The 12,618-nt window shown below is 36.9% G+C and overlaps 1 protein-coding gene across 10 annotated transcripts in view; it reads left to right on the plus strand.

Annotated features, from left to right (window-relative positions):
- Window positions 1-12,618, plus strand: part of PHF3 (PHD finger protein 3) — a 54,247-nt gene that overhangs the window by 2,004 nt on the left and 39,625 nt on the right. For 2 of the 10 annotated variants that reach the window (XM_075145271.1, XM_075145272.1), the window contains exon 2: window positions 8,941-9,209. The exons of 4 other annotated variants lie outside the window; for them this stretch is intronic. In XM_075145271.1, the coding sequence (XP_075001372.1) occupies window positions 8,966-9,209 (244 nt within the window). In that variant the 5' untranslated portion in view covers window positions 8,941-8,965. Of the gene's footprint in view, window positions 1-8,940; window positions 9,210-12,618 lie in introns of those variants that run through there. 4 more of the 10 variants (XM_075145273.1, XM_075145274.1, XM_075145275.1 and 1 more) reach the window with 3 other exon arrangements.

The following is a 12,618-nucleotide window of genomic DNA, read 5'->3' on the forward strand; positions in this document are numbered from 1 at the left end:
AAACAAAAGCTCCAAAAAGTCTGTAATTATTATCTGCATTACTTCTGTGACCTCCCCTTTTTATAAGGCTTAGTTCTACCTCATGGAGTAAATACTACTCACGTTGTGCAAAGAGATGAGCCGATGTATGCTGCAGGAATTTTTTTTAGCTGTTATTTTAATGGAAGTTTGTATTTTTAAAAAATCAATTTTCTCTGGTCAGCTTAAATATTGTTAAATCCAAGTCTTAAAAATACCAAGGGGAGATAAATTATGTGTAGGAAATTATAAACTTTTATTGTTTTATTATATTCTGGCATATTATCTCAGAAACTTTTTTTTATGGCAAGGGAATATTTTTGAAAGGTAATATTATGAAGTAGCTATGACAAAGTCCGCTAAATTGGGATATGAGTGTTTATTATATAGCAGCAAAAAGTGAAAAATTTGGACAGCTTGTGACATCCACCTGAGTGGTGTCAGTATAGCTACATGATGGATGGTATATTTTTGTGGAAAACTTCACGAGGCTTAGCCATTAAGCTTCAAACTATTTCTGAAAAATCTAGTTCTAATATGTGTTTCCAAATGAATCATTATCAGAGAGACACTGATAAATTCAAAAGGTATTACAAATGAAATTACATTATCTGGAGTGACTGACAAATAATCAGTGTAACCTGTTACACAGCTTAACATTTATACTGTGATCAAGCCGAAAATATTTCAAACAGTTCTTGAGGAACTTGAGAGTGGAAAAGAATTGAAGAGCATAGCAGTAGTGATGGAAAAATAATCTGTCCTCATCTGTTTCTTTTCAGGGAAATGTCTCTTAGTAGTGAGCTTACAAATTCTAGAGGTGTATGCAGTGATGGAGAGATTAATAAAATGATGTAGAGTCTTTGATTATGCTTAAATTTTGTGGCATTCAAGAGTATTCATTGATGGGATGGTCCAGCAAAGGAAAACAGTCTACTTTACAAAATACATTTGAAAGATTTCACAACGTAAAAACTTTTTGTGACAGAACACAACTTCTAGTGCAGCACTTTGTGCCTCCTCTAGCTGTAAAGTGAGGGTGAGGAATGTATTTTTTTTTGACGAGTGATTAACTCTGTTCAAAAGATAACTGTTAAGTTGATTTTCTGTGATACAATAATTTGATCTTGTATGATTAAGAAAAGATTTCTCTGTACTTTTTCTGCATTTCTTTGTCTTATTAATTAAATCCTTTGTTTGAAATTTACTTTTTCTTCCTGCTCACTGAAATGAGGTACAGTTCTGGCTGGTGAATGTGATTCTTTTGGATAGTGAAGGTTTAATAAAGGAAATATCTTGAACTGTCTGCCCTTCTTTCAAATACTGTGATAGGAAGTAGTAAGGGATCTGCTGTGTCAGTGAGGGGAGTGAAGGTATCTGAAATACCTTCAGATTGTAGATAGATTTTGGGATGTGGTTGTTACTTGATGTGTCAGGCTATTGAGATTTCAGTAGCAGGGTTATAAGATTTGGATCAGTTGGTGTCTGAAGTGTTTAGGGTGAGGGAACACAAAAATAGTATAGAAGAGCTGGTTAAGAATGAATGAAACACTCCGATTTACGTTTCTTGTTCTTTGATCTGTGGCAGGGCTTTGGTTTTGGTGCCATTAAAACCTAGATCTTTAATTTTAAATGAGGGATATAAATAATAAATAGGGGATTTAAATAAGGGAACAGGTGGCATATGGATACTTACGGGTTGATGTTTCTGGCATACAGTTTTGTCAGTGTACCTGGGCCTCCTTTACAGCAATATTCATGTTTCAAATAAACCTGGTGAGTACATGTTGCTGTTAGGCAGGTCTTTGACAGTGTCCTCTTTGATGGGAGACGGGTGAACGAGAAAGATCAAATTTGATTATGCTCAAAGGCCAAAGCTCAGCAAACCATATTCCATCCAAGTGTTGTATCCTTTTTTTGAGAAAGGACAAGGAAATTTTCTTTAACACTTCTGAACACATTTTTGTGGCTATATTGCAATTCATATGCTCATAAATCAAATTTGTTGTCCTGTCAAAAATGTTTTGTCAGTTAATTTAATTCTTGAAGACCGCCCTAGGTGATGAGATTTGAGCCAATATGAACCAGAGCAGAAAGCGCATTGGCATGAGAGTTGTAAAGTTGAGATTTTCTTACCAACTCCGCCTCTGATGCGCTGGCTGGTATTGATTTCCTTTTTTATCCCTTGATGTGTTTAGATTGTGAGCTCTGTTGGCCAAAATCCATTACTACAGAGGACCTGGGTCTCAGTTTTGGCTTTTGGTGCCGTAATATCCATAAATGTTGTGAGAATGAATGCAGGTTCTAACACTTAAAACATGGACACTTGGCAACTTAGCATTAATTTTCACTTAGGTGCTTGTGACCTTAAACTTTAAGGCTTTGTATATGAGGAAGGGGGAGGTTGGTAGTAAAACTTGACAGTGCTCAGCATCCGCCGTTTGAAGCGACATTGATTGGTAGGTGGGTTGTGAGTGTCAAGGTATCAGTGAGCACATAGGGTGGTCCGGCACCTGGTGAACAAAAATAGACATTTGATACCTTGAATTTTCTTTTTAGGTACAGTCATTACCAAAAGACTTAGGCAAATGATTTTTTTTTTTAACTGCCTGTGGTGTTAGCTAATTTCATGTCAGTTAAGGTGCAGTTTCCTTCTTTTTTGGAGGAGTTTTTGTCAGTTACTGTTACTTATTATTTGATTCCTCTGTGACAGTGCTGAGTCAGCTTTTCCCATATGCTTTGACATCTAAGGTGCTATTCATCCAAATAGCTCTGTTCCTTTTGTATACTTTTCTGACCAGCATTTATTGCTACTTCTTGAAGAAATACATATAATATGGAGTCTATTACTGTTGTTATGACTAGTCCTTGCTCTCAGTCATTTGGTGTGGATAAGCTGAAGGAAGGTGTTTACAGGACAATAGACCAAGTCTTATATTTTGAGTGTTGCAATGTTTCCAACATTAGTCCAGTCAATAACTAGATTTACAAAAGCTTTTAAAAGCACTAGCCATATTCAGTGAATTGGAAGCAACAGACACTGTTCAGAAAGGTACATAAATGAAATGGAAGGAACTGTAATGTTACTATGCTATCTTCAGCAGCTTCAGAGTCACTGATTAAGGTAGGTCAATAAAGTAGATAAGATCTTCAACGTCTAGGATTTTGAATATCCTAAATAAGCAGTGTGAGCTTTTTTACTGTCTTTGGTTAGATTCCTTCAGATTTTTTTTCCCCCTTGTTCCCAATTCAGGCAATTTTTTTTTTTTTAATTTTCTTTGTAGAAATATTTTATTTTTCTGAAGTCCAACTTCTGAGGACCAGATTTCTTTTTAAATTGACAATCATTAAAAATACAGGAACTTCTATTTTCTGTTCTTAAGTTTAAAATATAAGCTAATATATGAAAGTCAAGTTTAAAATGTAAACTAATATATGAAAGTCACCCCCTGGGCGGAGAGGGGAGGAGAGAAATTAATCACAGTGAATGTTATTTAAAAGTGTGAAACCTACCTTTTGCTTAGTAAAATAAATGGTATTGGAACACTATTAAACTGAATAAAACACATGGAAAGGAAAATAATAAAATATCAAGACAAATATATGCAATGAAAATCCAAACATGTAGTTGGAAAATTAAACACTTGCACATATCTGGTGTTTAAGGGAGACTTAATTTAGAATGCAGTCAGAGCATGCTTGGCCTGTACATCAGCTAAGAAATACTCAGGATTTCTAGTGGTATATACAATTTGTGATCACGTCTGCTTGGGGTGGATTTTAGATAAGATGGTAGAGACATGCTGATGCAGTTGGATATCTCCACTAAACTGTTTTGCTCTGTTCCGATAAGAAAATAATACAACAGGATCTGAAGTAATGTTTTGCCTCTTTCACAGACAAACTAAACAATGAGAAACCTTAAAGACGTACAGTATCTCTTGTCCAGATATTAGTCTTCCTTCCCTGCTAAGATTAGTTTGAAAGAATATGCTTGTTTGAGATCTCTATTTCTTTCCTTAGCAAGTGATCATTCTGGCTATTTATCTTTTAATTTTGGAAAGTCATTTAGAGCTGCTAGAGATGTAATGGGGACAAGATAAAAATCTGCCTATCAGATGTTTATTTCATACCAGTATTTCTTGGGATTTGAGGCAATATTATGACATACCTAACTTAATTAAACTAATTGAACAACTGAAGAAATGAGTTTTATAAGCTGGAAGACTCAAACTGAAAAAGAAAATGATGTTGAGAGCATGAAGAGAATCATAGAATTGTTTAGGTTGGAAAAGACCTTTAATATCATCGAGTCCAACCGTTAACCTAGCACTGCCAAGTCCATCACTGAACCATGTCCCTAAGCACCACATCTACATGTCTTTTAAATACCTCCAGGAATGGTGACTCAGCCACTGCCCTAGGCAACATGTTTCAGTGCTTGACAACCCTTTCAGTGAAGACATTTTTCCTAATATCCAATCTAAACCTACCCTGGCACAACTTGAGGCCGTTTGCTCTTGTCCTATCGCTTGCTACTTGGGAGAAGAGACCAACACCCACCTCGCTGCAACCTCCTTTCAGGTAGTTGTAGAGCGCGATGAGGTCTCCCCTCAGCCTCCTCTTCTCCAGAGTAAACAGTCCCAGTTCCCTCAGCCACTCCTCATAAGGCTTGTGCTCCAGACCCTTCACCAGCTTCGTTGCCCTTCTCTGGACACGCTCCAGCACCTCAATGTCCTTCTTGTAGTGAAGGGCTCAAAACTGAACACAGTATTCGAGGTGCGGCCTCACCAGTGCCAAGTACAGGGGCACAATCACCTCCCTGCTCCTGCTGGCCACACTGTTTCTGAATCAGGCCAGGATGCTGTTGGCCTTCTTGGCCACCTGGGCACACTGCCGGCTCATGTTCAGCCGGCTGTCAACCAGCAACCCCAGGTCCTTTCCTACTGGGCAGCTTTCCAGCCACTCTTCCCCAAGCCTGTAGCGTTGCCTGGGGTTGTTGTGACCGAAGTGCAGGACCCAGCACTTGGCCTTGTTGAATCTCATACAGTTGACCTCGGCCCATTGATCCAGCCTGTTCAGATCCCTCTGTAGAGCCTTCCTACCTTTAGGCAGATCAACACTCCCGCCCAACTTGGTGTCATCTGCAAACTTACTGAGGGTGCAATCAATCGAGATTTTATGGTAAACATAATGTGGGAGAAATTCTGGAAGTCATGTTTAACTGACATGCTATTTCTCTTTAACAGGGTTGGTTTTAATGATGGATCACTTAATAACGAAAGATTTTGGTTGGTGGGTTACTTCTGTGAGCACCTATTGTTGCAGTGGGGGGGCTGACTGAAACAAATCAGTCTCAAAAGTATAAGAGAAATGTTTTATTTAAGGGATTGAGGAGAATGCTCTCTGTACCTTTAGCTTTTCCTGATGCGTGATGATCTCATTGCACCCACACTCCTGCATCTTGCTGTGTGCTGTAGCAGTCTCAGTACATGCCCTATGGTCTGGGAGCCAGCGGGTGGGAGAAGTTTCACATCTGTCCAGACTGAACCTGGCTGGGACTTCCTCCTCTGTCATTTGCTTCTTTGCCTTGTTTGTGAACACTCCTCTTCTCACTAGTTCTCCATACATGAGACTTTTCATATTCTGTTGCTTCTGATTAACTACCCAGTGGGAAAACACTTTTGAATTATTGTGCGATGGGAGTATGCTTGGTATCTGTGCTTTTGCTGTGAGTGATGCCAAGCGACTGGCCTTTAGAGTTCAAGTGGAGGACACAGTTGTGTTCCAGGGGAACAATACATTCCTCCTCGGAGCTGTTAGAGTTATCTTTGGACATAGGTGACCATGAAAAACTTAACTGTGTTTTTACCTATACCTCTGGCTATTTTTCTTGGTGTTCACGGTGTTTCAAATACAAAATAAACTGTTCAGAATTCATGCGCTTTAGGCATTGTGTAAGGGAAGAGTTCTTTTTTTCTTTTTGTAGCAACTGTTTCTAACAATTGGCTGTCTAGCAAGAAGTGTATCTTTCATTGTGGGTCCCGCAGATTCTACATTTCATGTGATAGTTAATCTAGTAATGCTAGAAATAATTTTCTAAACTTGGTACTGTACAAGTTACGCAAAGAATTGAACAGTGGTTTCTTGAACCAGGTAAAGCAAAATTTTGATTTGATATTCCTTACTAGGATAACCTCTCTAACTTTTAAAAATTGTAGAACAAATTCTTTAATCTTAGATTTTGTGGTGCATAAAAATCACTTTGTTTATATCCTTATATGCAAAACCACTTTGTTTATATCCTTACAATGACTTTTGGATGCAAAATTTGGATAGAACTTATATTCGCTCATAGACTTATGCTCCAGAAATAGCTTTCAATAAAATTCCTCTTGAATTTTCTGTAATAGCTAGTTAGGTGTCGTTGAAGGCGGTTGTGGCCATTGCATGTATAGTTGCTGTGACAGTTACTTATTTTGCAGTGCTTTTAGTGTTCTGAATGGCTGCATGATAGTCCTGCAAAACTGTAGGTATTCTTTTTTCATCACGTTGCTGAAGACAGAGGTTAATTTCTGTCAGCAGCAATTTTTGTAGCAAGAGCTAACATTCTGCTCAAGCTTTGCTACTTAAACCGCTTTTAATGAAGCGGTCAGCACTACTTCGGTAACAGCAGTGTTTAAGTAACAATTATATAAATGTTCCCCTCCTATCCAGAAAAAAACTTCAGATACATTATTGTAAATGTGTTCAAAGCCTTGCCACTCTTTAATTTTGGGTACAAAAGGTTTCTTACAGTAATTCACGGGTGTTCTATTGCAGTGTCATTGGCACTTGTTTGTGTTAGGGTTCACCATTGTTTTATCCTGTGTCTGTTACTCTTGTGCTTGTGTGACGCTAATATGAAAAAAACCTGGTGTTTTAAAGTACTGGATTGGGACATTTATAATTATTTTCTTACTTTGAACCACGGCAGTTCTTGTAGTTTATCCTGTATAGTATCAGGTGGTTGTAACTACATGGCATAATAAAAATAGATTATACAGTGCAGCATAGCACTTCCTCCATTAGTTTGCTGCTTTATTTGTTGCCAATTTGGAAATTATTTTGACAACTGTGAAAAGAATGTGGACTGCTATAGGTGCTAGTTGGCATTGTGTATATGTAGATGCACTGCATTGCTCGATAAAAATAGTCCATTTTTTCATGAGGGAGCTTTCAAATTACAACATGCTGCTGTAAGACTGTTACCTGCTTATTAAATGCACCTGATTTGGCCTCACTTTCCTTCTTGCTTGCTGTTTGATCAGTAGGATGTTGTGTATTAGACTGTTTTGTCATGGTTAATGTGTAGATACTGTAAAGACACAATGCTCTGCAAAGGCATAGTGCCATACCTGACCATTGTTTTCTTCTGAGCTGCCTTATAGGAGAAGGAAGACTGTTGTGTTTTTAAAAAAAAAACAAAACAAAATATTTTTCATGCTCACCTGTAGTTTTTGTAAATTTGTGAAATTAAATAAATTGCATAAATAGGGTTGAAATTGTAGCAGAGCTCTTACATGTGTGTGGCTAGGATTTTCCCTGTTGATTGCTAAAACAGAAATGTCCCATTAATGTGTATAAGGAAGCATGCTTACTGTTCTACTGAGCATGAGCAGGTACTGGATTTATTTAGTGGCAGGTTGCTGGAATAGGGATCTAGAAAGTAATTCAAGCACTACAAACTCTAAATCTCACTTCTCCTTTTCCTTTAATTAATGTGTTCATTAAAAAAAAATAAATCCCATCTAGCGTGTGTGAGGAGGATGGTGAAGGAAGGAGCGGAAGAGAATGTATGTCCTTTTTCTGTTTCCAAAAGCTTGAACAACTTTGTGTGTGCCAAAACTGGTCTCCTAGACTTTCCTGTATGCCAGATTAAGCCAGGCACTACTGCACTACTCTATTTTCCTTGCCTCTGTGACCGTATTTATTATAATTACCTCTCTCCACTCTAAGTATGTGCTTATGCTAAACTTCCAAAGGAACACTTTGCTGACTTTTTTTTTCCTTTCTGTTGTGTAGTTAGACATTCTTATTAGTTGAATCTCTGCTGCCATAGTTGCATTTCTGTTATATCGCAAAGAAGTGATCTAGAAAACAGGGAATCCCTTCTTGTAAAATATAGGTGCCATCTTTAAATACAGTTCCTTAAGTTTTACCTAAACTTCTTCAAAATTGAAGTTTCTAAAAAGCTCCTGGCCCTTTTGAAGCCAGCTCAGAATTCTCATATACTTGATTGAGGTCAGATTTTCATATAAAATTTTATTGAATCTAATGATAGGTTAAAAAATAAGAGATAAGGCCTTGCTGCTTAAAAATAGTTGCTTGCTATGAAGTACTTGGTAGTTCCTGTATGAATGGAAATAGAGTCCTCCTCAGTTTTGGGCCTAGTATGGCAGGCTCCTGAGCTTTCTCGGCTCCATTTATTTTAGTGGAAGCTGACCTCACATTTTTACATTTAAAGTAAAGAGAGATGTGCGCTCACAGTGCTGCTAACCAGGTTCGCTTGTTCTTGATTTCCCCTTCCCTCTGGTGTCCCACCCATTTGGGTTGGTTAAGGTTTAAACAAATTTTAGAAAGGAGGTATTTTAGTTAACCCTTGTTATATACACACTCAGAAGTGGCAGCATTCTGATGCTGATAGCGGAGTTTATATTAACTTAGGACGGGATTTCTTTTAAAAATAATCAGTTAGAGAATTGATTTTTAGATATGCAGTGGACCATCTAAGCCATAAGCAGATTTTTTTTTTTTGTTACAATTCTAAAATACCCTAAGCATTCTTTATAAAACACAACAGCCAAAACAATTTGCTGGTTTCTTAGGTGTTTTACAATTTGTAGCTTATTTTCTTATGGTATTTTTCTTGTCTTTCTATAGGGCTGAAAGACACACAGGAGTCTTCATGGATATAGTTGATACATTTAACCATTTAATTCCTACTGAACACTTAGATGATGCCCTATTTCTAGGATCCAACCTGGAGAATGAAGTCTGTGAGGATTTTAGTACAAGTCAAAATGTCTTAGAGGATTCGCTGAAGAACATGCTCAGCGATAAGGATCCTATGCTAGGATCTGCAAGTGCCCAGTTCTGTTTGCCTGTTTTGGATAGCAATGATCCCAATTTCCAGATGCCTTGTTCAACAGGTAAATGTTACAATTTTTTAAGATTACAATTTAAAATACAGTTATACTCTAGTACCAACCCTTTTTCGTAATGTAGAAATAATAATTTGGGATTTCTGTCTCCTTCCTACCCTTTTTGTTGCGCTGCTTACATGCCTGGCATGTAAACCATGTGCAGTTCTTTTTAACTTTGATGCGTAACAGTAGAGGAAGGCTTCTAGTCTGGATTGGAAATAATTTAGGCTTTGTCTTGAGTATGTGTAAATTATTCCCATTTAAAGTCATGATTTGTTTAGTGTAAGTTCTGTGCCTGATCAGTGAAGTTGCTAGTTGTCTTCAAAAAATGTAATAATGCTGGATTAGCGGTAGGAGCTTGAGAGTTATACAAACTACCACTCTGACCTCAGGGTTATTCTGTTAGTGCTAGGCCTTCTAGTACTGGGCTGATACTGGATTCTGGGTGTTTTGCGTTGGTTGGCTTCAAACAAAACCCTGGAATGGTAATACAATTCTTTTTTGCTGTTTGGAAACACCTGATTTGGAACCAATTTAGAGCAAAGTTTTAAATAAAAATAATCTTAGGAATTGTGGAGTAGTTTTGAAAGATTTTTAAAAAAAAAAAGGGTGATCCAGTCCCTAAAATTATTTATATTGATGAATAGTTGGAATAATTACACTGAATTTGGTGTAAGAGACAAAAATATACTCTATGCTTAATAGTTTTTTTTATTTGACTGGAAGTTTAAAAAAAAATTTTTTTTTAGGTTCATTACTGAAAAGTAGTGTAGATTAATGCAGATAACTGATCATATCAACATTTTTTTTTCCCTAGTAACTTCTATGAACTGTTTCTGAAAATCTTGATAATTTCCTGATATAATATGTATTTTGTTTCTATTAACAGACTAAATTCTCACCTTCACTAAATTCAGTGGTATTATAATGTGGAAAACTGTAAATTAAAGTTGGTATTGACTGAGGCAATGAAAAAGTGAACTGCAAAGCCAAAACAAGATACTTGATCTTTTTACCACTTTAGTAGAACACTATTTGAGGCCATCCTTAATGTTTTTGTTTATTCTTGCCATAGTCCATATCCTTATATATTTGTGTCTCCAATTTTGTAACCCACCAAACAAAATTGTATCACTCTTAATGTGCATAAGACTGTACAATGTACACAACTAAACCAAATTCCTCCTCTCTAAATTTTTTATTTCCTTCCAGTAAAACAGTGATGCAGATTCTTCTTTCACACTGCATCCTCCAGTAAGCCTATACTGCATTTAAAATTTTTTAATTAACTCACAGAGTACAGCTGGATGTTTTGGAAGTTATGGGGAGGCTTTTGGGGGCTTTTTGGCACATATTTCTCCTAAAAGTGATCAGCAGTGCAATAATTAATACTATTGATACTTAAATAATCACAATTAATTTTTAAGGTTGCTGTCCACTAAAATAAGTGAGCTAACTCATTTATTTGGGGGGCTACTATTTCAGGCTGTCTGCAGACTAAGGGAATCAAAACTGATTTGATTTATGCTGAGTTCATTAATTTAATGTGGGGTTTTTTTTTTAAATATCAAAGCAAGAGCAGAGCCACATTTCACTAAGTAAATTAAAACATGTAATTTGGAATTAATGTAGTAGGTATTCAAAAGGACACGAAGTGTTCTTGTTGTTGCTGGTTCTTTGTAGGTCTTGATAAGAACTGTCCTTATTCTGAGATGGTAGGACCACAGTATGTATTTACAGTTTTTTAGTTGAGAATGATTATCAGTTTGAAGCAAAGTTTCTTTGCTTGTCTTTCTTCCTTGAGTATTCATATAGCTCATGATTTATTTGATTTGTCTGAGACTGTTGGTGAGCTAACACAGCTTACATAGTCTGCTGGTAAGAATGCAGTCGTGCAAGATGATAGTACCCTTGGTAAGAGTTGCCTATACAAAGGCTGTTTTTTCTAGACAGTATGCATGAAAGCTCATCTCTACACCAACATCAATTTGTCTAAAAAAGAAAAAAGCATAACTCTCCCCAGAAAACTTAACTGACATACATCCTTAGAGCTACAACACCATTGGTGTTTCATACAGAGTCATAGTTTGCTGTATTCTGATCCTTCCAGTTCTTCCCGCCCCGCCCCGTGTAGGATCTCATTATGAATTTATTCTGTAGTGCATTAAGCAGTATGGTAACAGAATCGTTGGTTGTTGACTCTTCTCTTAACCTTTCACTAGGTTTGGAAGTGTACTTAGAAAAATGTATTTTCAGTAAGTTTTTACTAGGTTTAGGTACATTTGTTGTTATCTATTTATGTTAGCAGAGCAAGATCTAGGAAATACTGAAATGGTAGATGGTGGTGTTTCTTACACTCTTGATTTCATTCCTCAAGAGTTAATTTTTTCAGAGGCACAAATTTATTTACCACAGTTTATTTTAGACCTTCGAAAAGTTTTTTGCCTAACGCATGCCTAGACCATGGAACAGTTTAAGAAAAGGAGCAAAATGCTCATGGAAGTTAGTTCAAAGGGCCAGTAAAGAACAGATTTCTTATGCTTCCTGCTCCATGAGTAACTGGAACATACTCTGTTCTTTCCAGTTTTTAAAATGGTGAGGATTTCATGCTAAGCTTGTTTGATTGCTATGAGCAAACTGAAGAGATAAAGGTAAAAATAGTTGGACTGAGGAGGTGATTTGGCTAAAATGGTATTAGATCTCATAGATAAAATGGAGGAGCAGAAGGCATGGCTCACTAATACTTCTTTGAAAACCTGGTTTGAGCAGAGTTCAAGAGTATTTGTAAACCTATGCACAAAACAAGATACTACCTTTGTATGCCTTCAACCCAAAGAACTTGTACCATGTTCTAAATATGAAATTTCTTGTGTAAACATGAGTATGTGTGAGTGGCAGAAGCTTTGAGAAAGGCTTGTTTCAGACCTGCTTACCCCCATACCAAATTTCTCAGGATAGTGACAACATTTTCTCTGCTTTACTTTGGAGATCAGGTCTTTTTGTCTAAGAACCCTTTCTCTCTTGCTCTTAAGTTGGCTTTGAGTATGTGTTTGTTTTCTGCTCTTTTTCTTACTGCTGCATTGACATTAGTTCTTGTTGGGTGTTATTTACAGGCCTAATCCAAAGTTATTACTCATCAACATTGCATCTGTCTTGCTTAGCTTTAGGGTTTATATTGTACATCATTCAGCATGAACTAAGCTTTTTGTTAGTACTAAGCTCTCCTTATGGTGAGTTACCAGTAGTCTGACTGTATGTGATGGATAATGCTAGCAATTGGTTGTATGTTCTTTAAACAGTTCAAGTTCTTGTCTGTAAGACAGAAACACATAGATCTTTGAGAGTTGAAGTTTGATTTCCAATCAGTGCTTGTTAGAGGCATCTACCCAGAAAATGCAAGTTTTGTACGTTGGAT

The sequence above is a fragment of the Calonectris borealis genome, chromosome 3 (genome assembly GCF_964195595.1).
Source record: "Calonectris borealis chromosome 3, bCalBor7.hap1.2, whole genome shotgun sequence".
NCBI classification, from domain to species: Eukaryota; Metazoa; Chordata; class Aves; order Procellariiformes; family Procellariidae; genus Calonectris; species Calonectris borealis.